This window comes from Carcharhinus amblyrhynchos, chromosome 10, assembly GCF_965287045.1.
Source record: "Carcharhinus amblyrhynchos chromosome 10, sCarAmb.v2.hapA, whole genome shotgun sequence".
Classification (NCBI taxonomy): Eukaryota; Metazoa; Chordata; class Chondrichthyes; order Carcharhiniformes; family Carcharhinidae; genus Carcharhinus; species Carcharhinus amblyrhynchos.
Genome location: NC_137333.1, coordinates 77,844,311 through 77,872,267, shown reverse-complemented (window position 1 = coordinate 77,872,267; position 27,957 = coordinate 77,844,311). Strand labels below are relative to the sequence as shown.

The 27,957-nt window shown below is 40.5% G+C and overlaps 1 protein-coding gene across 5 annotated transcripts; it reads right to left on the bottom strand.

The window, feature by feature from the left end:
- Positions 1–67: 67 nt before the first annotated feature.
- On the bottom strand, positions 68–27,957 carry uspl1 (ubiquitin specific peptidase like 1). 5 transcript variants are annotated; one of them, XM_080197427.1, is made up of 9 exons: positions 27,852–27,957; positions 22,536–22,708; positions 21,907–22,035; positions 20,393–21,020; positions 15,873–15,986; positions 14,064–14,193; positions 12,294–12,419; positions 12,051–12,211; positions 68–3,712 (listed from the first exon to the last, which is right to left on the bottom strand). In XM_080197427.1, the coding sequence occupies exons 2-9, from the start codon at positions 22,659–22,661 to the stop codon at positions 1,638–1,640; spliced, it is 3,489 nt and encodes a 1,162-aa protein (XP_080053553.1). In that variant the 5' UTR covers positions 22,662–22,708; positions 27,852–27,957; the 3' UTR covers positions 68–1,637. The 5 variants fall into 5 exon arrangements, with proteins under 5 accessions (XP_080053553.1, XP_080053554.1, XP_080053555.1 ...); XM_080197428.1 differs by lacking the exon at positions 27,852–27,957 and adding an exon at positions 24,928–27,845; XM_080197429.1 differs by lacking the exon at positions 22,536–22,708 and having other exon boundaries at positions 21,907–22,439; positions 27,852–27,942.

The window sequence follows — 27,957 nt, the reverse complement described above, 5'->3', positions numbered from 1 at the left end:
TCTTTGGTTAAAATGATACAAGAGTGCTAGATCAGACACATTCCTAATACGAGAACTGAGGGTTAGGTAAATTGGAATAAAGTTTATTGTTTGGCAACACAGCCAACTTAACATTAAGTATGTCAGAGGAACACATCAATGCAATTCAAATGCAACACATTTTTACACAAAGACTGGAAAATATAAATTACTTTGGGCTACTAAGAGTCCACTGAAATGCTTATTTGCTGGGCCTTGAGCTAATGCTCTGTTTCAAGTTATGTTCAATTCGCAGCACAAGATACATGCCTTACATTACAGTTCACAAATAGAACAATAAATTTTTATTAAATATCAAAAAACAATTAAGTCAGCCTAGAGAGACAGTTCGAACTTTGTGGCTATTGAACAAAATATTTACACATCTTGTAACTTTCAGCAAATTTCTCAAATTTTCAAATTCCAAGAAATAACATAGTATAAAATAAACAAAGACGTGCAAACGTTGGAGATCTGAAACAAATGGAAAAATCTCAAAACTAACACTATTATGGAGAGATAACCAGTTGGTGATTGGACAGAACACTGGACAAAGCTCTCGCCCAGAACAGTGATCATAATCCCCGACTGATCCCAACTGACATATTGGGATTGTAGGTTGGAGGGATTAGTGGGATAAATACGTGGGATTATGATAGGAACTGGGTGGGATTGTTGTCGGTGCAGACTTGATAGGCCGAATGGCTTCCTTCTGCACTGTAGCGTTTCTATAGTGTGTTTTTAACATTTGTGGGTTTTTAAGCTTATCACAATACCATTACTTTTTTTTTTAAAGAAGTCACCCTTACTTTACATGATAGGCTAGTTTAAATTGTAAAATTAACGAATTTCACAATTTGAACTGAAATAACCGCAGCAATCATAAACCATTTTGCATAAGAAGCAAATATTTCTTGTTACACGTGAGTAAAAAGTACACAAAATGGGGAATTTATGGAGTAAGAACTAATAGACGGATTTAGACGATATGAATTGCAAGGACAGAATTCAAGTGGATTATAACAACTCAGATGGCACTATAGGATAGGAATCATTCCAATGGATCAGTTACTTCATACTTTGGACATAATATAATTTTTAGTATATTAAGTTGGTTGTATTCAATTTTGTTGTGTCTGTAATAACAATTGCTAGAAAATACAAGATACAAGTGATATAATCATTCTAAGTTGATAAATATTTGTAATTCACAAAGAATAAGGGTTGACAAATTGCACATATCAAATTAATAAAAAATGTATTCATGTAAATATGTTAAAGCAAACTCCAGCAAATTGAATTCCATTTGTCAAAACAGCACATCTGGGCCAGTTTTTTCTTAAAAAGAAAGTTAGCAACATTGCATCAAATGTGGTTAACTAACATTTTATTCAGTAGTGTCATTACTGTTTTACATATTCTTCAAATACCATGAAACTATCTGAAAACAAAAAGGGTACATTCACAGAATGCAAAAGCCACCTATTTGCCATGAAATTCCAAAGGGAAGAACCACAATTTTTGTTTAAACATGCAAGGGACTTAGAACAATTTACTCTTAATATATTCCAAATTATAGACAATAAGATTTCTCACTGCTTTCATAGAATTACCACTTCCTAGCAGTTTTCAAACAGATTTTCATCAAAGTTAGGCAATTCATCGCCTGCTAAAGAGTTAAGAGTTGAAGTGGACAATAAATCGACCAACATTTCCTCTTTTGTGGGACTCTCATAAACTGATGCACAGCCATTAGTTACGCTGACAGAACCACTTTTATAATCATGGTGCTGTATTTGTGAAGTTGAAATAGGTAATGTGTGGTCACCATTCCTTGGACCTACTGTACACCCATTACTCAGTTTACAGTTTGTTACTCCATCTGCTAACATTCCAGAAAGCCTGAAGTCATCATTTTGCATACAACTAGATGCAGTGGCTGTGGCTGGAATGAACAGCTCTGCAAGTAATTCATCATGACTTGGGCTACTACTCAATGAAGCACTAGAATTGGTTGTACAAACATACTTATTATCTTCAACACCAAGCTCGCTCCAAAGTTCATTCAATACATCATCGTACAACGTGCTTCCATTACCATTTGGAATATTCAACTCTCCTTCAAAACTAGAAGTACTAACATATTCGGTGGCAAATTCACCATACTGCTTAGTCTTCATTAGCTGGTCAAGTGAAGCTAATTGATCTTTTTTGACTTGAAGTTTTTTGAGCAGCTTGAGACGAAGACCATGCGCTTTTGAGTCAACATGATTCAGTTCTGCTTTGACTGAGCTGGAGCCGTTGATCTGTTTCTTCATATTAGAAGTCCCGGTTTCAGACATTGTGGGATATCCACATTTTGATGAATTAGAAGGAAATGTTTTATTTAATGTACGGATATCAGAAGACACCGTCTTGGTCAATAATTTGCAATTTTCCTTCATATTACCAAAGTCTTGAGGCAAACGGTTGGCACTCTGTGGACAATCAACATTAGGAACATTTGAATCTTGAGAGATGGGTAATTTGTTAGCTCTCGGTGCATGTTTTGAGAGATATTTTGCTTTGAACCCATCAAAACGTTCCTTTATAGGGTGTTTTGACTCAGTCATTTTTAGTAAAACATTGTTTTTAGCAGCATTCATAACTTCAGTGCGAGGCAAGATTCTAGGTTCATTGCTGGCCAATGTTGACAGATGGCGGTTCAACAAGTTCCTTGTCCAGCCTCCTGCAAAGCTTCTGTTAGCTGCCACAGGACGGGAAGTATCAGCTGATGAACCATTTACAGTAGATGTTTTCAAGATCTGAGAACCTGGGACTTTGATGGGACTTTTCTTTTGTGTTTTTGTATGAGACTGCACAACAGTTTCAGAACCAACAGATGCAGTTTTTATTTCTTGAACAGGACAAGCAGGTGGACTTGTTGTCAACATTTTTACAGTGGTATTGTTTTGTAACAATGCAGGCTTAACACTAATTTCATCAGTTGCTTGTGGTCGAGATACGCTAGATGGCCAGGAAGGTACATCAGACTGTAAAACATATTGTTGATATGCATCAGGTTTTACAACAGTTGCCTGATCTATTTGTTGGCAAATTTCAGTGGAATACTCCTTCTCAGTAAAATGTTGTACAGAGATATTATGATCGACAGCCATCTGAGTCACGCAAGATGAATTTTGTAAAGGTAGAGTGTTTTGCTGTCTCTGCAAATCACATTGCTCAGCACTTGGTTTGAATTGAGTATTGTCCATTGGGTTCCCTTCACTGTCCACTTTAACTTCCACGAGATCTAGTGTGATTACATCATCGACCAGGTGCTCCAGGGCTGGAAGCAAATTACTATGTGAAGTTCCTTGTTCATTTTCCTTTACAGTGTTTATTGCTGGTGCATCAATCTCTGCAAACATATTGAACGTTGGTTTCTCGACTGCACTTAACTGAACAGGACTATTTGATGGTGATTCACAGAGCGGCTGTGAAACAAAGGAAGTGGCATCGCTCTTGAAGGTTGGGGCTTTTATGCAAGTCACAGTGGATGAGTTATTAAATTGAAGTGTGCTGCTGCTTCGAGTTGCAATTTCAACCTCACTCTTTTCCCAGACTACAATGTGAACTTCATGTGGAGAAACTTTCAAAGTTGGATGTCTGCAACTACTGGAACCTTTCAAGTCATCACATTCAAACCATGACCCTGCAAGATGAGACAATAAAAAACAAGTAATACAACTACCCAATAAGTTTTCCAAAAAATGATTCCACTTGGTTAAATAAACTAACCGCCTTTAAAAAACAAAATCAGTATTTACTCAATCGTTACGTCCTAAAACTTGAGGATGTACTTTTTAAAAAACATAAACCAGCTCATTATCTGGCATATTTGCTCATAAAACTCTGTTCTGAAGCTACATGCTTGCAGCATGGGTATTAAACAACAGGATTTTTCATAGCACATGGTTAATGTTATATAATATGAATGTCAACTCATGTTCTTTCTACAAAAATTGAATGACAAACTTGCTAACATCAATAAAAAAACCTTTAAATTCGATTTTTATTCTTGTACTCTGTGCTCCTACTTGTGAAACCTCAAAGTTTAAAGGACCAATATTAAATTCAGTAATCTATTTGCTACTGCGTTCTGTTGTGCATCCCATTATAGAAAGAAAATTAAAGCCAGTGTGCACACACAGCACAGGTTCACTAGATGATGCCAAGGATAGGACTTTATAGAAATGAAGGTGATATACTAGAATCATTTCCACTGGAGCAAAAGTGGCCAAGTAGAGATATAACAAAAGTTTTACAAATGGCAAAAGACTATATCGACCAATGGGCAAGTTAGTGATGAGGAATCACCAATTTAAAATTACTACCAAGAGATGTGAAATATGAGAGATATTTCTTTATGCAAGATTGTTGGACAATGGAATGCTAGCCAGTACTGTGTGCAGTTTTGGGCGCCGCACCTGCGCAAAGATATTTTGGCCTTGGAGGGAGTGCAGAGGAGGTTTACTAGGCTGATACCGGAGTTGAGGGGGTTGAGCTATGAGGAGAGGCTGAATAAACTGGGCTTGTACTCGTTAGAGTTTAGAAGAATGAGGGGAAATCTCATTGAGATGTATAAGATGATGAATGGGATGGACAGGATAGAGGTGGAGAGACTCTTCCCGCTCAAAAAAAGACAGTAGGACTAGGGGGCACAGCCTCAAGATAAAAGGGGGGCGGTTTAGAACGGAGTTGAGGAGGAACTTCTTCACTCAAAGGGTGGTGAATCTCTAGAATTCTCTGCCCGTTGAAGTGGTGGAGGCTGCCTCGCTAAATATTTTTAAGACGCGGGTTGATGGGTTTTTGATGAGAGGGGATTAAGGGTTATGGGGAGAGGGCGGGAAAGTGGAACTGAGCCACGACAGATCAGCCATGATCTTATTGAATGGCGGGGCAGGCTTGAAGGGCTAGATGGCCTACTCCTGCTCCTATTTCTTATGTTCTTATGTTCTAAATCTCACAACACCAGGCTAAAGCCCAACAAGTTTATTTAGTAGTAAACACCACAAGCTTTCGGGGCTCTGTTTGTGATCAGAACTTTCCACTCATCTTGACAAAGGGGCAGAGCCCCGTAAGCTTGTGGCATTTACTACCAAATAAGCCTGTTGGACTTTAACCTGGTGTTGTTTACCCCAGTCCAACACCAGCATCTCCACATCAACAGAATGCTTGCTAGCCACTGGACAATGGTTTGCTAACCACTGGACAGGTTGAGGCAGAGATTATTTCAGTTTTTGGGGAAAGCGAAAGGGCAAATGTTGGAACCAGTGGAAGATACGGGTCTGAGAAGTATCTGCACAGTGGAATCAATTTGGGTTAACAAAATGAATTCAATGTTCCACAATCCTACTTCATAAATTATAGGAGGAGTAGATAAGAACATAAGAAATAGGAGCAGGAGTAGGCCATCTAGCCCTTCGAGCCTGCCCCGCCATTCAATAAGATCATGGCTGATCTGTTGTGGCTCAGTTCCACTTTCCCGCCCTCTCCCCATAACCCTTAATCCCCTCTCTTATCAAGAACCCATCAACCCGCTTCTTAAAAATATTTAGCGAGGCAGCCTCCACCACTTCAACGGGCAGAGAATTCCAGAGATTCACCACCCTTTGAGTGAAGAAGTTCCTCCTCAACTCCGTTCTAAACCGCCTCCCCTTTATCTTGAGGCTGTGCCCCCTAGTCCTACTGTCTTTTTTGAGCGGGAAGAGTCTCTCCACCTCTATCCTATCCATCCCATTCATCATCTTATATGCCTCAATGAGATCTCCCCTCATTCTTCTAAACTCTAACGAGTACAAGCCTAGTTTATTCAGCCTCTCCTCATAGCTCAATCCCCTCAACTCCGGTATAAGAACATAAGAACATAAGAAATAGGAGCAGGAGTAGGCCATCTGGCCCTTCGAGCCTGCCCCGCCATTCAATAAGATCATGGCTGATCTGTCGTGGCTCAGTTCCACTTTCCCGCCCTCTCCCCATAACCCTTAATCCCCTCTCTTATCAAAAACCCATCAACCCGCTTCTTAAAATATTTAGCGAGGCAGCCTCCACCACTTCAACGGGCAGAGAATTCCAGAGATTCACCACCCTTTGAGTGAAGAAGTTCCTCCTCAACTCCGTTCTGAACCGCCCCCCCTTTATCTTGAGGCTGTGCCCCCTAGTCCTACTGTCTTTTTTGAGCGGGAAGAGTCTTTCCACCTCTATCCTATCCATCCCATTCATCATCTTATACGTCTCAATGAGATCTCCCCTCATTCTTCTAAACTCTAACGAGTACAAGCCTACTTTATTCAGCCTCTCCTCATAGCTCAACCCCCTCAACTCCGGTATCAGCCTAGTAAACCTCCTCTGCACTCCCTCCAAGGCCAAAATATCCTTGCGCAGGTGCGGCGCCCAAAACTGCACACAGTACTCCAGCTGCGGCCTCACCAATGCCCTATACAGCTGCAGCAAGACCTCCCTACTTTTATATTCAATCCCCCTCGCTATGAAGGCCAGCATCCCATTCGCCTTCCTGACCACCTGCTGCACCTGCAAGCTGGGTTTTTGCGACTCATGCACAAGGACCCCGAGGTCCCTCTGCACCGTCGCCTGCTGCAGTTTTTCGCCCCGTAAGTAATAGTCCTTCCTACCATTCTTCCTACCAAAGTGGACCACCTCACACTTGCCAACATTAAATTCCATTTGCCATTTCCTGGCCCATTCGCCCAGCCTATCTAGATCCTTCTGCAGACTCTCCACACCCTCCGCACAATTTGCCTTTCCCCCAATCTTGGTGTCATCAGCAAATTTCGACACCCTACACTCGGTTCCCTCCTCCAGATCATCTATATAAATGGTAAATAGCTGAGGCCCCAGCACCGACCCCTGGGGCACCCCACTAGTCACCAACCGCCAATCCGAATAGCACCCATTGACCCCCACTCTCTGCCTCCTATTTGACAACCAATCCTCTATCCACGCTAACACCCTACCCCCAACTCCATGTCCTCTGACCTTCTGCAGTAACCTCTTGTGAGGTACCTTATCAAACGCCTTCTGAAAATCCAGAAAGACCACATCCACCGGCTCTCCTCTATCCACCGCCCTAGACACATCCTCATAGAACTCCAGTAAATTTGTCAGACACGACTTCCCTTTAATGAAACCGTGTTGCGTCTGCTCTATCAAGCAATTCCCTTCAAGATGCCTCGCAATTTCCTCCTTAATGACGGATTCTAACATTTTACCTACCACAGACGTTAAACTAACCGGCCTGTAATTCCCCGCCTTTTGCCTGGCACCCTTCTTAAACAACGGCGTAACATTAGCCGTTTTCCAATCCTCCGGCACTTCCCCGGAATCCAGCGACGTCTGGAAAATAACCACCAAGGCATCCACTATCACCTCCGCCATTTCTTTCAGAACCCTCGGATGCATTCCATCCGGTCCTGGGGACTTGTCCACAATCAGTCCCTCCAGTCTGTCGCGCACCACCTCTCTAGTAACAGTAATCAGCCTAGTAAACCTCCTCTGCACTCCCTCCAGGGCCAAAATATCCTTGCACAGGTGCGGCACCCAAAACTGCACACAGTACTCCAGCTGCGGCCTCACCAATGCCCTATACAGCCGCAGCAAGACCTCCCTACTTTTATATTCAATCCCCCTCACTATGAAGGCCAGCATCCCATTCGCCTTCCTGACCACCTGCTGCACCTGCAAGCTGGGTTTTTGCGACTCATGCACAAGGACCCCGAGGTCCCTCTGCACCGTCGCCTGCTGCAGTTTTTCGCACCGTAAGTAATAGTCCTTCCTACCATTCTTCCTACCAAAGTGGACCACCTCACACTTGCCAACATTAAATTCCATTTGCCATTTCCTGGCCCATTCGCCCAGCCTATCTAGATCTTTCTGCAGACTCTTCACACCCTCCGCACAATTTGCCTTTCCCCCAATCTTGGTGTCATCAGCAAATTTCGACACCCTGCACTCGGTTCCCTCCTCCAGATCATCTATATAAATGGTAAATAGCTGAGGCCCCAGCACCGACCCCTGGGGCACCCCACTAGTCACCAACCGCCAATCCGAATAGCACCCATTGACCCCCACTCTCTGCCTCCTATTTGACAACCAATCCTCTATCCACGCTAACACCCTACCCCCAACTCCATGTCCCCTGACCTTCTGCAATAACCTCTTGTGAGGTACCTTGTCAAACGCCTTCTGAAAATCCAGAAAGACCACATCCACCGGCTCTCCTCTATCCACTGCCCTAGACACATCCTCATAGAACTCCAGTAAATTTGTCAGACACGACTTCCCTTTAATAAAACCGTGTTGCGTCCGCCCTATCAAGCAATTCCCTTCAAGATGCCTCGCAATTTCCTCCTTAATGACGGATTCTAACATTTTACCTACCACAGACGTTAAACTAACCGGCCTATAATTCCCCGCCTTTTGCCTGGCACCCTTCTTAAACAACGGCGTAACATTAGCCGTTTTCCAATCTTCCGGCACTTCCCCGGAATCCAGCGACGTCTGGAAAATAACCACCAAGGCATCCACTATAACCTCCGCCATTTCTTTCAGAACCCTCGGATGCATTCCATCCGGTCCTGGGGACTTGTCCACAATCAGCCCCTCCAGTCTGTCGGGCACCACCTCTCTAGTAACAGTAATGTCATTAAGACCCTCCATTCCTACCACCTTTCCATCGCTAACACCCGGCAAATTATTCACGTCCTCCTCCGTGAAGACAGAAACAAAAAAGTTATTCAAGACCTTAGCCATATCCCCATCCCCTACCACTAGCTCCCCTTTCTCATCCTCTAAAGGACCAACGTTCACCCTAGCCAGCCTCTTCCTTTTTATATATTTATAAAAACTCTTGCTATCCTTTTTTATATTAAGTGCTAGCCCAGCCTCATAGCTTCTCCTACCCTCCTTTATCAACTTCTTTGTCAATCTTTGTTGACATTTAAACCTTTCCCAATCCTCTTCTCGCCCACTGCTCTTAGCTACTCTAAATTCCTCCGCTTTTAATTTAACACTTCCCTTCACCTCCTCCGTTCATTCAGCCATCGAGCCTGCTCCACCATTCAATAGGATCATGGCTGATTGGACTGTAACCTTATCTCCACTTTTCTACCAATTTCCCAGAACCCTTGACTGTCTTACAGGATCAGAAATATGTCCAATCCTGCCTTGATTCTGTTCAATTATCCAACTTCCATTGCTGTCTATGGAAAAGAAATCTAAAAACTAGGCCAGTGAGCCAGACATCAGGGGTGGGGAAGTTTTTGGAGAAGATACTGATGGACAGGATATATGCACATTTGGAGGAAAATAGACCAATTAGTGACAGACAGCATGATTTTGTACGGGGATGGTCATGTCTCACCAACTTGATTGAGTTTTTTGGAGAGATTACAAAGTTAATTGATGAGGGAAGAGCAGTGGATGTAATTTATATGGACTTCAGAAAGGCTTTTGATAGGGTCCCACATGGCAGACTAGTACAAAAACTAATATCACATGGGATTCAGGGTGTGTTTGCTAGATGGGTACAGAACTGCTTGATCATAGAAGACAGAGTAGCAGTGGAAGGATTTTTTTCAGAATAGAGATCTGTAGTTAGTGGTGTTCTACAGGGATCAGTGCTGGGACCTCTTGTGTATAGTACATATAAATGATCTGAAGGAAAACATGGGTGGTCTAATTAGTAAGTTTACAAATGACAGAAAGGTTGGAGGAATGCTAATAGTGCCAGGGATTGTCAGAGGATACAACAAGATATAGGTAGATTGAAGACTCAGACATAGATGCGAGTTTAATTCGGATAAATACAAGGTGATGCATTTTGAAGGATCAAATTTAGGTGTGCGTTATGTTGTATAAAAGCAGAACCCTTAGGGACATTAACATATAAAGGGATCTGGGTGTACAGGTCCACAGTTCCCTAAAAGTGGCCAAACAGGTGGCCAAGGTGATCAAGAAGGCATATGGCATGCTTGCCTTCATCAGCTGGTGCACTGAGTACAAGATTGGGAAATCATGTTGAAGCCAGATAAAACCTCAGTTAAGCTGCATTTGGAGAATTGTGTGCAATTCTGGTCACATTACCAGAAGGACATGGAAGCTTTGGACAGAGTACAAAGTAGGTTCACTAGGATGTTGCTTAGTGTCAAGGGTGTTGGTTATGAGAAGAGGTTGAACAAGCTTGGATTTACCCCTTGGAAAGACAGAGGCTGAGGGGAGACCAGACAGAGGTCTACAAAATTATATTGGGTATACACAGGGTGGATAGTCAGAGGCTTTTTCACAGGGTGGAAGTGTTAGTTACAAGGGGGCACAGGTTCAAGGTGAAAGGGGGAAGTTTAAGGGGGAGGGGCAGGGAAGGTTTTTTCACAGAGTGGAGGGTGCCTGGAATGCGCTGCCAGAGATGGTGGTGGAAACAGGCACATTAGCAACATTTAAGAGGCATCTGGATGGGTACATGATGGGGAGGGAATAGAGGGATACGAATCAAATAAGACCAAAAGGTTTTTTTAAAATTTATTTATTAGTGTTACAAGTAGGCTTACATTAATACTGCAATGAAATTACTGTGAAAATTCCCTAGTCGCCACATTGTGGCGCCTGTTTGGGTACACTGTGGGAGAATTTAGCATAGTCAATGCACCAAACACATCTTTTGAACTGTGGGAGGAAAGCGAAGCACCCATTTGAAACCCAAGCAGGCACGGGGAGAACGTGCAGACTCCTCACAGACAGTACCCAATCCAGGAATGGAACTCAGGTCCCTAATGTTGAGAGGCAGCAGTGAACCACTGTGCCATTCTTTAGTTAGGGCATCATGATCAGCACAGGCTTGGAAGGCCGAAGGGCTTGTTCCTGTGCTGTAATTTTTTTGTTTGTTCATTGCACTAACAACTCAGAAGAAATTCTTCTTAGTCCCCAATGGGAGACTCTGATTTTGAAACTAAAGTTCCTTAGTTTTAGATCCTGCCACAAGAGGGAATGTCCTCTCAGCATCCACCCTATCAGATACTTTGTTTCATGATCACCTTTCATTTTTTTAAACACCTGAGTATGGGCCCAATCCACTCAACCTTCCCTCAAGGCAACCCTTTAATTTCAGAAATCAACCCAGTAATCTTTAAGTCTGCCTGTTTCAGCAATGTACACAATTTCAGAACAAAACTAAGTTTTCACGATTGTGAAGTTATCTCTGAAAGATAATCCAAGTAGAATAGATAACCAACTTGTTTTCTATCTTTCGTTCAAAGGTCGCTTGGTTGTCATTGAAAATAATTTTTAAATTGAATGCCGGAAAAAGACAAGCATAGGTCGATACCATCTGAAGTTTAATTTAATTAAATCCAGAGATTTGTCCCAAAGAAAATGAATTAACACAATTCCTAATTCATTTCGCTATAATTGTTATACACATTCTTCTGTATAGGACAGCAGTGAGCCTATCATGCCTGCATCAGCTTTCTGAAATTAGTTTCAAACCCTATCACTAACCACATAGTCCTGCAAATTAGCCCACTTCACGAACATGTCCAATTGTCTTTCAAACATTTCCTATGGAATTTGATTCCAACATCTTCTAGGTGCTATATTTATCATCACAAAAAGAAACCATTCTCATTTGCCCTTTAGTTATTTTTCCCAATAATTTTTAATCTGTTACTGATCCACTTATCAGAAGAAGTAGTTGTTCCCTACTTGCATCATCAGAACCCTCAATTAGATCTTTAACTTGCCCTCCTCCAAGGAACACAATTCCAGCTTCACCAATCTTTCCTCACAACAGAACACCCGCATCCTGATAAATATCCTCTAACTTATTGAAGGCTTCAAAATTCTTCCTAAAATGTGGTGCTCAAAGTTGCGCACAATACCCCAGCTGGGGCTTTATCAGAGATTTGTCAAAGTTTAGCATGACTTCCTTAGTTTCGTATTCATATATGCTTCTAAACTTCCAGTCTGAAAGAAATACCTACCATCAGAATTCTGAATCCACGTCACGAAGTGCTTCCGAGCTTGTAAATACTGAATAATGGTGCAGATTCTGTATGAGTTGCCTTGAAAGTCAAATCTGTAAATGTCCAAGTCTGTATGTGGTAAACCTTCGACAAAATGCAGCATATATATTGATGATACACTAGGAGAAACAGAATTGATTTTAGTTGTTCCAAAAATCACAATTCAACATAACCAGAAGTATTCATGAACAGTGTACCTACCGATCTAAAAGCATTTTCCTTCTTTGATCTTTATCTTGACATTTATTGCAGGGCGATTTATGAATGGCATTTAGTGGGTGCCAATCTGAAATTATTTTTGTAAATGTAGTCAAGGTTTTTGTACACCTATAGAAAGAAAATCTTCCATAAACACCAAACGTAAAGTTTTCATGTCAATAAAAAAAGGCAACTCTATATTTACTTCTAAAACAAATCCAAAAGGGAGTGTAAAAGATAATTAAAAGATAATTTTATAGCAAAACAAATTGTCCACCTATTGGGACATCAATGTAGTGCTAAATCCCTTGTACATTAAATTCAATTCCTTTCAATTCAGGCAATGTTTTGAAGGAGGAAACAAACATGTTGTGTGAAATACTACTAAGTACGCCAGATGGGGTTTGATCAGTGGCTCGGAATAACTGACGCTCACTTCCTCCTCTTAATATTTCAGATTCTTCGAGATAAAATCCCAATAGGCTTTTTGAACCTGCTGTTCCAAAAATACTAGTCACATATCAATAAAGTATTCTGACTACTTTCTTGCCTCTAAAGTGAATTAACTCATTTTTCCATGTTAATCTCCATCTGCCAATTTTGTCCATTGATTTAATTTGTTTATATCTCTCAAATTTCTGCTCCCATCTGCACAACATCAGCTGCAAACGTGGATTTACAGCTTTCTATCCTTTATCAAAGATATTGAAAGATATAGTCAAAAGCTGCAACCCCAGCACAAATTCCAGAAAATTCATCATATCCTTCCGATCAGAATCAATTTCCTTTATCCCTATTTCCCATCTTCTATATACCAAACAAATTTCCAATGCTTCACAGTTGTTTTATGTTCAAGTTCAGAATGTGCTAACTGAATTGATGAGCAGTGGTGCACAGGCTGGAAGGGGTGTGACAGTCCTGGCACATCTTACACATCTTATCCTGTATATCTGCTTTTCCCCCATCTGGTCAAAAAACAAATGTCAATGATAAGGATCTAGATTTTTAGTTTCTTGCAAAAAAAACTGTGGATTGACCAAAAATAACAGCAAATTGAATTTTGTTAACAGTAAACAAAGCTCACAAAAGCAACGCACAGAGAACAAAGATGCTCAAGATGTTGCAATGGTCTATCTGCAAATTGAAAAGTTGTTTTGCAAGATTAGAATGACCAATTTCCCATACGTAAAGGACTTTTGTACAATGAAACAGCCAGTGAATCAGTGCACACTTGAGACATGTTCTAAATGGATTCTTCAAAATGTTGCATCTCGCTTTAAGTCCAGGGGAGGAACCAAATGGATAGATTTAAATATTCTGAGTTAGCAGACATAATTTTTGAATTATTGTCCAATAGATTAATTTATCAGGGCTGACTTTGGGGAAATCTTTGGTGAGAGGTCTCATTGCTCTCGGACCTGCCAGCTTTACTGATGTAATTAATTAGATTTATCAAAGATTTTTTTAAAAAAAGTGTGCGTCCAACTGCATTAACACCTAATTTTATTCCTTCATGGCTTTGCCATTGATAAACAATGAAACTGAATTGAAATTTTACGGGATCACAACCATTATGAACAGATTAAAAATGCTTTTGTATTTCCAATATTTATTTATAAATGTTTTCAATAAAGACATGGGAAAACTGAAAATGAATGCTCAGAACAGGAAAGTATGTGCTGGCAATGAGTTATTCTGGTATCTATATTGTAATAATTTGTCAGAACAATGACAATTGCTGGCAATATGCTTTAATTAAAAAATTACACTTGCCTCTCCTCATATTTATAGCCACACTTTGTACATTCAAAGCTCCAAATATATGACTGCCTAAACAGCTCCTCAACATATGGATCCTGTCGTAGGAGAAGTGGAAAAGCAAAGACTGGGCTATTGTGTACTCCTGCAAGAGAATGAAAAAAGTGTTAATACATTATGATAAAGACAAAAACAAGCTACGTCCAATGTACATTTAAACCCCACTGACAAGCCAATGGAATGAGGGTTTCAGGCTATAGCTCATCAATGGGAGAGAAAAATAATGTTCATCTAATCAGTGCAGGCTGGCCATGCAAATATTCTAACATCCAGTTATAGATGTGCACTGACTGAGACCAGACAAGTGACCAGATTGACACAACAGCAATTGCACAATTTTTAAACAATCCCCATCACTACTAGCACAATGTAATAGCGTCAACATGATATGCCCACTATATGGGATACAAAGAACAACCCAGCATGGGAAACAGGCCCTTCGGCCCAACGAGCCCGCGCCGCCGCATCACCCTACACCTATTCTACCCTGCATATCTACGAATGGAACCCCTAACTTAGCCAGATTCAGGGGAGAATAGTGTCAATTTGGTAAAACCAATCAGCCTAAGAGCACATCTTTGGGGTGTGGGAGGAAACCGGAGCGCCCGGAGGAAACCCACGCAACCACAGGGAGAATGCACAAACTCCCACAGACACAGGCCCAAATCCATGTATCTGCACAGCTAGCAGTGCTAGTCACCGAGCTGTTGCGGCGCCCGTCTACCGGTCCAGGATCAAGCACACACACCGATACGAAGTGCTAGGCCACTCCCGGAACTTCCAAGAGCAGCCCAAGCATGACCCACCGTGTGCATGCCCCTCGTTTGACACGAGGTGGACCTCCACCTGCGGAATAAAAAGACAAAAACGTTAATCTTACATGCCTGCTTTTCCGGTGTCTCCCGAGGTTCTAACCTTATTTAATAGCCCCTACCATAACCCTCCATCCTCGTTTCACTCATGTGTCTATCTAACTGAACCTTAAATGAGTCCAATGTTCCTGCCTCCACATGCTTAGAACTTATTACATTTCAACTTTTACCATTTCTGATGGAAGGTCAATGAGCTGAAACATTAATTCTTGCTTTTCTCCCCACATATTAGGTTCACATTAAGGTTCAATTAAACAGACACATGAGCAAATGCAGACTTGTAAGTTAAAGTTTTTTGTCTTTTTATTCCGCAGGTGGAGGTCCACCTCGTTGTCAAATGAGGGGCATGCACACGGTGGGTCGTGCGTGGGCTGCTCTTGGAGGTTCCAGGAGTGGCCTAGTACTTCATGTCGGTGTGTGTGCTTGATCTTGGACCGGTAGATGGGCGCCGCAATAGCTCGGTGACTAGCGCTGCTAGCTGTGCAGATACATGGATTTGGGCCTGTGTCTGTGGGAGTTTGTGCATTCTCCCTGTGGTTGCGTGGGTTTCCTCTGGGCGCTCCGGTTTCCTCCCACACCCCAAAGATGTGCTCTTAGGCTGATTGGTTTACCAAATTGACACTGTTCTCCCCTGAATCTGGCTAAGTTAGGGGTTCCATTCATAGACACGCAGGGTAGAATAGGTGTAGGGTGATGCGGCAGCGCGGGCTCATTGGGCCGAAGGGCCTGTTTCCCGTGCTGGGTTGTTCTTTGTTCTATATGCTGCCATACCCGCTCAGTATTTGCAAGCTTTTTGGCTATTACAATAATTAGTATCCTTACCTGTAGATTAGACAAAATAATACATTATTAAATATCTTGCTTATTACAAAAGTGTATGTGCAAGAATTACCCAATTCACATTTCAGTTTTGGTTGAAGAAGCTGGAAGAGGCTCTGTCGGACATTGTTCAGTACTAATTCGATCTCAGTAAGTTCTCTATGGGGAATCTTCCACAAGCCATTATCTACAAACGTAAGAATAGTTCAGTAAATCACCAGAAAGATAAAAGTCTCCAAAACTGCTGACAAAAAATCTAAAATTAGTGGAATGTTTATTTCTATATTGATGACAATAAACTGAAGTTAAATTCAATTTAAAGTAAAATGGTGCAGCCTGTCAGAGAGGCATCAACATTAACATGATTACATAGCATAGCCTGTTTTTTTCACTCTAATAAACATGCACAGAATTGCTCATGGTGAATTTGAGGATATGGCTGCTCTACAAAAATATGGGTGTTTTGTAATGCAGCACATAATGTATTATTTGCTGTTGAAACCCTCATTCATGCCTTTATTACTCTTACACTTCTAGCCAACATCCCACAAACTTAAATTCATGCAAAACTGCTGTCCATGTTGTAACTCAAATCAAGTCCTCTTCAACTATCAGCTCTGTTCTTGCCAAGCTACTTTCACTTCCTCCAGAGCAGCAACTCAATTTTAAAATTCTTATCCTCATTTTTAAGTTTTTTTGGCCTTGCCCTTCCCACCTCTAACTCCAGTAATCATACAAATCACTCTTGCTAATGCCCCATGATATCTAGTTCCTTCTAATTTGACTTCTTACACATCAACTCTGACAAATGATCTACAAATCTACAAGAACTACAAATCACCAAACCTGACTTAATTAGTTGCAGAAAATTGATGGAATTAATAATGCAGGAACAACTTGCCATCATAGTCATTTTAATGACAGTAAAATGTTCCAAGCTGCTTAATAGCAGTGTTATCAAACCAATTTGACAGCAAGCCATGTGAGAAATTAAAGGAGACTGCCAAAGGATTGATCAGATAGAGCCAACGTTTCATTTTCTGTTTTTGATTTTAATTGCTCCACCAATGGCAGCTATCAACTGCCAAGGCCCAAATCTCTTAAATTCCGTCAGTAAATCTTTTTGCCTTCTTTTCTGCTGTGAGGCACTTTCTTAAAACCTACCAATTTGGTCAATCTTTTGGCCATCTCCTTTAATTTCTCACGTGGCTTGGTATCAAATTGATTTGATAACACTGCTATGAAGCACCATGGAACATTTTACTGTCATTAAAATGACTATATGATGGCAAGTTGTTCCTGCATTATTAATTCCATCAATTTTCTGCAACTAATTAAGTCAGCTTTGGAGATTTGTAGTTCTTGGAAAGACTTGGTGTTTTCAGAATTGGATTCTACAACATTCTAGTATTCTATGGAGTAAAAGCCCTCGATTTATATATGCCTTTAATTATTTAATTACCTTTTATCTCCTACCTTATAGCTCACAGCAAGTGTAACAGGGAAAAGTTTGCAGTATTAGGTATATTAGGGAAATATGCAACAGCAGTAGGCAAAAAATATCATGGAACTGGCTGGGAATTGGTAGATATCGTGAACAAGCAGCACTGAAGGGGATGGGAGACTGTTGTTGGGCTAAATTAAACAGCTGAATTTAACTTCTGGCCAGATCCTGTAAGTAGTGTGGTCAAGCATTAAATTTTCAGTAAAGAGGATGTGTTTGCTGGGAATATTAGCTGTGGAGAATGGTGATGTGTGAATGCCGTTTGTGGGATTGCTACATTGTAGTACAAAACGGAGGTCACAAAAATGTTGAAGTTTTATAGGAGATTGAGTTACTGGGATGTGATGGCACTGGGAGAGGGCTTCTGTCTTCCTGGTACCTGGGCCAGTCATAAAATATAGCTTGGAAGAATAGGAAATGTGCAAACATTAGGTAAAGTATTTAAAAATGGACGTCTTTGACTGAGGGAAAGAGATGCATGTCCCAGGTTTGGGAGCAGTGTTCCCTGAATCTCAAAGTTATAGGGAGTTTAATGGCATATGAAAGCGGTAGGAGGATGGCCCTGAAATGTTAGAGATAGAATGTGACTTTGATATAGTATAAAACAGGTGACAGGAAATGGGTAGCCTGAATTACACGTGTTATGTTTTATTTTGATAAAGTCCACACAAGAGGTTAGTAAGCAAAATGAGAGTTGGTTGAATTGGGGGAAAATATACTGACAAAATACTGAGAATAATATCACTGCTTGGGACCTAGCTATTCAATGTTTATCAACGACTTGGATGCAGGGAACAAATGTAATATTGTCAAGCTAGCTGACAACACAAAACTTGGTGGGAATGGGAGTTGTGAGGAAGATGCAGAGGCCTCAAGGGAATTTAGAGAGACTAAATAAGTGGGAAAGACATGGCAGATGGAAGATAATATGGAAAAATGTGAAGATCTTTGAGGCAATGTCTTTTCAATCTACCATCGCGAATTCTTTTAGAAAAATTTAAAAGGTAACTGAATTCACCATCAATTCCAACTGGGACTATAACTTTTGATTGCTTCCCCTTCCATTTATTTTATCTCTACATCTTCAACTGACAACAGGGAAACTACATAAGTCAAAAAGTACTATTCATTGACTATATATTTTCTCAAGTCTACCATTATCCAATTCCTGTAGGCCAAGTGCTTTTCATCTCCATGGGAAATTCCCCTGCTCCACAACATCCTAGTTTCGCTCCTGCCTACCCTCCGGAATTATTAGCCACTTCACTTATCCAACTCTCTCATCTACTGGATAGTTTAACTCTATGAGCCACCCCTCCCATAAGGTACGAAATCTTTTTTTTAAGAAAACACTACCACTAAATGTTAAATTACCACAACATTTTTTCCTTCGTTAATAGGATATGGACTTTGCTGGCCAGCATTTATTGCCCATTTGTAATTGCCCTCGAGAGGCAGTGGTGAGCTGCCTTCCTGAAATGCTGCAGTCCATGTGGTGTAGGTACACCCACAGGGCTGTTAGGAGAGTGTTCAGGGATGTTGACCTAGCGACAATGAAGAAATGACAATATATTTCCAAGTCAGGATGATATGTGACAATGAGAGGGAAATTGCAGGTGGTGGCGTTCCCATGTGTCTTCAGTCCTTGTCCTGGATGGCAGTGGCTGTGGGTTTGGAAGGTGCTATCTATGGCTCTTCATTGAGTTGTTGTAGATGGTACACATTTACCACTGTAGGGAATGCATGTTGAAGGTTATGGAGGGAGTGCAATCAAGTGGCCTGTTGTGTCCTGGATTGAGTTGGCTTTTTTGGTTTTGTTGGAGTTTCACTCACCAGGCAAGACTTATTCCCTGTAGAGAGTGGACAGGCTTCGGGGAATCAGGAGAGGTGCTCTCTGCAGAACTTCCGGCCTGACCTGCTCTTGTAGCTACAGTACTTTTATGGATGGTCTAGTTCAGTTTCTGGTCAATGGCAACCCCCAGGATGTTGACTGTGGGGGATTCAGTGATAACAATGCCATTGAATGGCAAGGAACAATGGTTAGATGCTCCCTTGTTGGAATGGTCATTGCCTGGCACTTCCGTGACATAAATGTAACTTGCCACTTATCAGCCAAAACCTGAATGTGACGCAGTGATGCTGCATAAGGACATGGACTGCTTCAGTATCTGAGGAGTCACAAACAATGTTGATCATTGTACAATTAGCCAGCATCTCCACTTCTGTCCTTATGATACAGTCAAGGTCATTGATGAAATAACTGAAGATGGTTGGGCCTAGGGCACTAACTGGAGAAACCCAGCCACACTCTAAAAAAATACAATAACTATAGTTACTCATTCTGGAGCACAGAAATCATCTATTTCTAGTTTAACTTTTAGCACATCAGGACACAGAAAATGTCCAGAATGTCACGCATAAAACAAACATACTGTATATACATTACAAGGGTTCATTACAAGCCACCATTCTAACTTAAAAACAGCATTCTGCAAACTTTCAGTAGCACCAAATTCCTGCAAGAATCAAACTTTGTGTTTACACTGTAGCTATCTCATTTGTTTGCCTTCTCTCAAGCTTAACCCAAGATTTATCTTAAATTTAAAAACTCTCAATCTAGCTCTACCCTACAATCAAACAGATAATTTCTAAATTGAAATGCTTCTACCCTTAATCTGAACTATCAACCTACATTTTGTACTGATGCCCCCATAAGGGCTTTTACCCATAACATTCTGACTCAAGACAAGATTTGCTTCACCGCTTTCTCAAAAAGAATGACACCCAAGACAGAATCCTTAAAACATGGTATTGATCAAAATAAAAATCAATTCTATTGTTCTATATAACTGCGATAGAGAGTTCAAAGTTTGAGTTTAAATGTAACTCTTCTCTGCTCCCCAAAAAATTATGACTAGAGAATTAAGTTTTGTTGGCATGGGGTGCAGATAGTGACAGGAGCATTTTTGGACAGAATTTCAAAGCAAATAGCAACAAGTAAACAGCAAAATAAGACATTGGCTTGCATATTTAAAACCAGATGCTTACATACTATAATGTAATATGGGACACCAGGTACCCACTCCTACCTTTGCTATGGATCTGACCATTAGATACAAGTGTGCGTGCCAGATCATATTGTGTGCATAACTTCTTAACAGGAGATTCCACTTCTGTTCCTAGATTAGGTACGACTTCTCTTATCACTTTCAAGTGAACCAAAGTTGTCAATATGCAGTCTAGCCAGCAGAAAGCAGACACGTTCTTCCACTGCAGAAATAACTGTTCAATCGGCAACCCCTCATTTGGAGCTTCCAATCTAGTCGGATCAAGTTCAGTTGGTGGCTCCTTTCTCTTGCCACATAGTTGACTAGGTGCCACAAAAACGGGCTTATCTGGGACAACCATGCCATTTTCTTCACTTGAATTAACTGACTGAATGCTTCCATTTTCTGAACGAGGGACAAAATTGTCAATTCTATTTAAGTTATTTCCTAATGGCTGAAATGCAGCATCCTTGGGCACATTGCTGGAACCATTCAAATTGTCTTTATTATCACAATCAGAAGTTTTCTGTCGTTTCACATTCCGTTTACATAGTGGGACAAGTGAACCTGATTCACATGTGCTCTTCACAGCTGGTAGTCGAGGTAAGGTAGGTAAGTTGGGTGAAATGAGAATCTCACTCAATGGTTTACAGCCCAAAGGAAAGACACACTAAAAGGATTTAAAGAAAACATTTAATTAAAAAAAACAAAAATAATTCATGACAAATGCAAAAACTGTTTTTGTGTCTCTAATCTTATCCTTAAAAATACTGCCACAAACATATTACAATTGCCGAACTGGAAAACAGAAGTTTTTTTCTAAACGGCAGATTAATGCCACAGCAACCACATAGGAGGCCTATGAACTCCATTGCAAGTGTCTGTGTAATGAATTACTAGTAATGCTGATAACTTAATGGGGCCTGTAATCTTCTTTAGCGCCACAAGATTCATTTTAACATTGTTTTATGCTGGTCTGAAGTATAACTTGATCAGCACCATTTTGGAGCGGCCTCTGCTAATCCTGGATTCATCCTCGCCCTGTAAGCCTTCTCATACAGCCTCTAGTGCTCCTCAGCGCGCCCTTGGCTTGCCAGCTCTCTGACCTACAATTTCTGCCACTGCCTGACTCACCCTTTCACCAATACTTGCTTTTGCTGAACATCCCATTTGCTGCTTTCTTGTCCTGAACCCTTGCTGTGAGAGAGAACTCCGGGGATGAGCAGTGAAAGGTAGGAAGAACAGTTTCAATTTGCAAGAGGCAAGTTCTCTTCAAGTGGGTTTGTGATCAGAAATCTCTTGGTAATAGATCTCATTGGTTTTAATGAGGAAAATATGATTCACTTTTAAGGCATTTCAATGAAAGTCACGATTTTCAGGAACACAACTACAACTTTAAATGAGGACTTGCTGGATTGGCCTGCAATAGTTGCATAACATCTAAATTTAGAAAATTGACTCATAGAACTTGCTGCTTTCTACAGCTTTATGGTACTGAAAAAATTCCAGTGAGGTTTTGGGAAAATCAACAAGTTCAGATCTAAAATTTCCATTACCTGTGGATTTTCACAAAGAAGAATGGATTCCTCCAAGCTAATAGAATATCTACGTAAAGCTTTCCTTTCTCCTTTTGCAGCACAGGTAGGACAGTATTCTTGTAGATCAGGCGTGGGGGTTTCAATTAACTGTGCAGAGGGGAAAAATAAAATGGAGCAAGAAAAGTTACCTGTCATGTCTACAATTCAGGGTTTATTTTTAATCAAGTGTTTAATACCATTCATGAGCAGACAGAAATATGTATACATTTTATATAGTATTTTCATCTTCAGTATACCGAAGGTGAAGTACTCACTCCAAGACAGTTTTAAATATGACAAAGTGTTGTTTATGCTAAGTTTACTTTTATATTCTAGTTTTCATTTGAAAGTGAGACACAGTGCCCTCAGATGCACCTTTCAACATCTACTCAGCAGTTAAAGGATTACCATGGTAACCATGTTTTCACTTCAGACAAATCTTTCGCCATAGCACTTTGTGCAAGATTTCCGTGTCACTTTGAATGAGTTTAGAATGTTCCACATTTCTTCACCTTTTCCAGAAAAGACAATAGATTCAAAGTAATTTGAAAATGTAATAAAATTTAGAACTTTGCGCAGTTTAGAGAGGAATAAACAGTTTTACTGACTTTTCCCAAATACCCCACCGTGTGGATGGAAGACACATTTAAATCAGTGTCTGGACCACTCAGTGGCAAACCAGTCTTGGTCTTCTGTTTATCCGCCATGCTCAGCCAAAGGCTAACCTTTACCATCTCACTGGTGATTTGAAGCACACCATCTGGAAACTTCTCAGAATATGCTGTTAAAATAAAAGTTGAAGATATCATTAGAGAATGTATAAAACCTAATTGCAAATAATCAGTAAGCTTAAAACTTATAAAATACAAACACTTACAATTAGTATCATACTAAAAATATACAATCAAGCACAGATTTAAAATAACATTTACATGACAATACTTTAAACAAGATCAGATCAAAATCAGTTAGCAACTATCAGCTCACCAGAATGTTAAATTGAGATTAATTCCACTGCCATCTTAATGAGGTGTACTCAAGTTCTTGTTCATTGGAGGCTGCCTCGCTAAATATTTTTAAGACACGGGTTGATGGGTTTTTGATAAGAGAGGGGATTAAGGGTTATGGAGAGAGGGCGGGAAAGTGGAACTGAGCCACGACAGATCAGCCATGATCTTGTTGAATGGCGGGGCAGGCTCGAAGGGCTGGATGGCCTACTCCTGCTCCTATTTCTTATGTTCATTTGATAACATTACCAACCTAAACACTGGAAACTTTATTTGCTTTAGCATACATTATTATCCAAAAATAATTTTCCTTGCAGGAGTGACATAATGTTCACAACCTACATGTTTAAATTGAAAAACTAAACATGTGCAATGATCACCTTAAAGAAACACTGCACCTAAGAGGCAGACTGTCATTATGATGAATGTATTTCATCAGTAAACATTTTCAAATACTCGCAAAATTATGTACTTGCAACACAGATGGGGGCATCAAAATGGCATTAAAATTGATCGTTATAAACTTTTCCTCAAAAAGTTCAGGTCTGATGGCCCACCTAGGTCGTGACAATTAATTCCTTGGCTTTCAAAATCTAATTGGTAAACTTTGAATATATTCATTCAAGTTTCAAACATATGTAAGATTTCCACAATTTATAAAAGTGGGTGCAAGGAAACAGAAAAGTACTTTAACCACTATTCTCCTCAAACAGCTACAACACAACTCATTTCCAAAATTTATTTAGAACTACTGCTTCAAACTAAAAACTCAGTTTGTACAGGCTACACAAACCTGATGAGTCAATTGGCTTAAGTGTTGCTAAGGTGGTAGAAAGAACTAAAGCCAGTCGGGATTGTTACACAATGAATGCCACTAACAAGTGAATGTCTGGACAAAAGTGAGTACAGAATTACCGTATAATCAGATAATCTGACAATACCTTCTGAAGTGAGTGAGTGAGTGAATTAATCGTATCCCATAGGTTAACATCTTGGATGTCAAGAAGTAAATTAAAGTAGAAAATGCAAGTAAAATGGGACAGAGGAGAAAGAGAAAGAGGAAAATGAAGAGCCTTCTTTGCTTCATTGGAACTGAATAATAAAACTAAAGGCATTGGCAATAAATATTTATACTCAATAGAAATGATGCTGTGTACTTCAAGTCAAATGCAAAGTAAATGTACTTCTATAGATCAGGGAACTGAACATAAAATAGAGACCATGTGAGGACTTTAGACTGGCTGATTAGTGAATGAGCATCAATTTCAGGAATGATGCAAAGGCCTTAAGAAGGTTGCAGAGGAAACTCACCAGAAATGAGGAATTTCTGTTAAGAAAGGAGGTTGGCGAGGAGAATTATATTCACTGGTTGTCAGGATCTAGAACGTTCTGTCTGGAAAGGTGATGAAGCTAACTCCAAGAGCAAAAGTGAGTTGAACAGCTACTGGAGGATGAGGAACTGACAGGGTTACAGGCAAAAAGGGACTGTGGAACTAAGCATTATGCCTATGTTGGCTCTTTCAAAATGCCAACATAGGCATAATGGATCAAATAGTTCCTTGTGAGCTGCAAGTTTCTATGCTTTCTACTGACTTACATGACATCTTCACATCAATCCTTGCTTAAAATTTGAACGCAAAGTAAATTTTGGACCATATTTTGAAGACAATCAATAACTTGTAACATTTAAAAATCCCTTCTAAATATTGAACTATTCTGCCTCAAGTTTGGCAAGGATGCAGTTCCAGAGCTATTTTTAGAAATCAAGTCAGCGCACTTACATAGCCTAATATTTTAAACAAGGTGCCATCAAAAATAATGAACAGAGTCAATACATTCTGCGTTTCTAATAAAAAGTAAAATCTTTTGGTTCAAACGAAAGGCTGAAAAAAAATGCTCGTAGGTTATTAGCAACAATTGCAGGCACACCTCATTAAGATTCTCTTACAACTGTAATTGCTATTACCAAAATTGAGCTTTAAATTTCACTCACCTTGTTTAAGAAATGCAATAATCTGTCATCTGTATCCTAATTCCATCCAATTGCAGTCAGAATAACAAGCGCTCCCACTGGATCAAGCAATCACTAATCAACCTAACCTTTTCTGCTTTTTAAACCATAACGGGTACTTTTTGGGAAAACAAAATTTTTAATACCATACAGAAAAGCCCATACAATGCAATATAAAATTATTATACAAGACTTACCTTTCATCAACCTCTACCTGTTCACTTTTGCTCCCCAAATGTTTTGCTGTTATCTCCAACTGGTCTATTCTTGATACTGTGCATCCACAGTCAGTATTTTAAGACCACTTTATTAATATTAGCAAAATATTTTTTTCAGAGGGACCAAAAAGACAGTTCCCATTGACCCATTATGTACAAGAGATATATTATTTTCAAACTAATTTACTCCTCTTGCCTCAGTGAACGTTTTTCCATCAGCATGAAGCATAGTTTGAAATTTCAGATTTAGGAGACATGGGTAATAGTGTACAGGAAAAGTGCTCTCGTAGCAGGATTTCAAATGTAATATGTAAAACAAAGAGTCAGAGACTCCTGAATAACAAAGGTAGATACCAAACCACTGGTCAGCTTTAATCAGCTATTACCCTGATCTTTGCCTAATTCTTGGAAAATGAAACTGGTTGATTGTAGACTAGGTGACAATACTTGCTCCTAAATCTGTGTGTTATGATTAACCCCCTCACTTACCTCTTCTGCAGTTCTAAAGAATAGAATATCTATATCAAAATTACGTGCATTGAGAGAAGCTATCAAAATGTCTACCTATGTCAACTGTCTGTAATAATTTATCACAGAATGTGTTACAGCAGGAAGGTCAACAAAATAACAAAATTCCAGTAGACTAAGCACCCCTAAACACGGATACATGCACTGTTCAGGCCTAACAATGAAAACATTTTTAAATAAAATTTGTTCTTTAAAAACAGCGAAGCATTTCTTTATTTCAGGGCACCCATTCCATGAGTCAATTAAAGTGAGTAAAACAAATTAACACATCCACATTGGGCTTCCCAGTCAAGTGACAATAACACTCTTGTACAGCACAGCATGGGGCGGGAGGTGGGGTGGGAATGATTAAACTAGTATAATATTAAACTAGTATAATATTATAGATTCGTTAAGGAAAAAAATGTTTGTATGAAAGAGAAATAAATAAACCACGGGAAACCCAGATACTTTAAAAACACGTAGTTAAGGCCTTTTTGAATTGTGAATAATTCCCAGCCTTAGGATCTGAGAACGCCTCATATTTAATCATGTCTGCATTAAGTTCACCAATATCAGGTAGGATTAGTGGATAAAAAAAGGGAAAAGAAGGTGGAACTCATCCTCCCTATACCTTTTGCTACCAACAGAAGCATAACGAAAAGTTTCATGAAAATTCTGTGTTGTGATGTTCCTTGAATCTTATTGGTATTCATGTGTCAAGATGACGTGGGTAAGATACACAAGGACGGAAGCATGCAGAGGGCCTCTTAGTACATAGCCATAAATAAATGGATCATAAGCTTCAGCGCAAAGCAGCTGTGCAGTGTATATTAGCATGGTTTTTAAAAAGGCAGTTACAAGGAAATAATTTGAAGGGGAAGAGGAATGGCAGTTGGCTGAGAATAGCAATCTCATGTTATTTTTCAGACATCATGATCGAAGGCATTACCCCAAGGGTCAGTATTAAGACCCCTGTTTTTCCTGAACAGGAAAAACAGGAGTCTTTGTGCACAGGGCACAAATTCAAAATATGCTGAGCACATAAAACTTGGAAGTATTGTGAACTGAGAAGAGTGATAGATCTCAAGATTACAGTTAGGCAGGTGGAATAGGCAGACAACTTCAATTGAAATTTAATGCAGACATCTGAAGTTATTCATTTTAGTAGAAAAAAACAAGGAGACACTATAAAGGAGGCAACAATTCAAAAGGAAGGTATGATAAACCTGCATAAATCACAGATTCCATCTCAATTAGAGTATCATGCCCAGTTCCGGGCACCACACTTTAGGAAGGATGAAAAGGCATTAGAGATGGCTCAGAAAAGAGTCACAAGAATGGTTCCAGAGGCAAAAGGCTTCAATTGTGTATACATTGGAAAAGCTGGGGCTGTTCTCCTTGAAGAGAACGTTATGAAGAGGTTTGACAGAGGTGTTTAAAATCATGAGGTTCTGTGCAGAGGAGATGGGAATAAACACTAGTGGTTAGGATCTGGAATATTCTGCCTTGAAGTATGGAGGAGACAGATTTAATCAAGGTCTTCAAAACAGGTAAATTATCTGAAGAGTAAAGAAGTCAATTATCAGAAGAGTTAAAAAATTGCATAGCTAAGGAAAAAGACAAAACAGAAGGACCAGATGAGTTGCTATGGCAAGAGGGCTGGCACAAACACAAGCACTGACATGACGAAAGAGCAGCACTCCCGAAAGCTTGTGCTACCAAATAAACCTGTTGGATTTTAACGTGGTGTTGTGAGACTTCTTACTGTACAAACAGCCCAGGGACCACCTCCTGTGCTGTAACCATGCTGTGATTTTGGTTGGAGATGCCAGTGCGCAGAACCCACAGCCAAAGGAATAATCCCGAGCAGGGGATGAGGAGAGATCTGCGTCAACGTGAGGCGAATGAATGCCCCAAAAGGACCGAGACTCCAGGCGGCCTGACATCAGGCCCGAGCTCAGGCTGGCTTGTGCCCCAGAGGCGGCTGGAAGGTGTGAGCTGCGTGTCTGACCTGAGGCCCAGACACCGGCAGCCTCTCCCTCCCTCGTGGACCCCACTCCAAGCCGCCTCCACCCCTCTCCCTCAGGCCAGACTCGGGACTGGGTTTTCCCCTCACGCACGCGGAGGGTTCACACGAGACAGCGGCCCTAACATGCGGCACTGCCGCTTTTCTCGCACCTTCACCCGCTGCTCCCGCGCTGCCGGTGCCGCTGCCGTTCCTCACGCGGAGTCTGCCCTCACCAGCCGCTCTCCCACTGCCGCTCCGCCAAACGTCCAACCAACG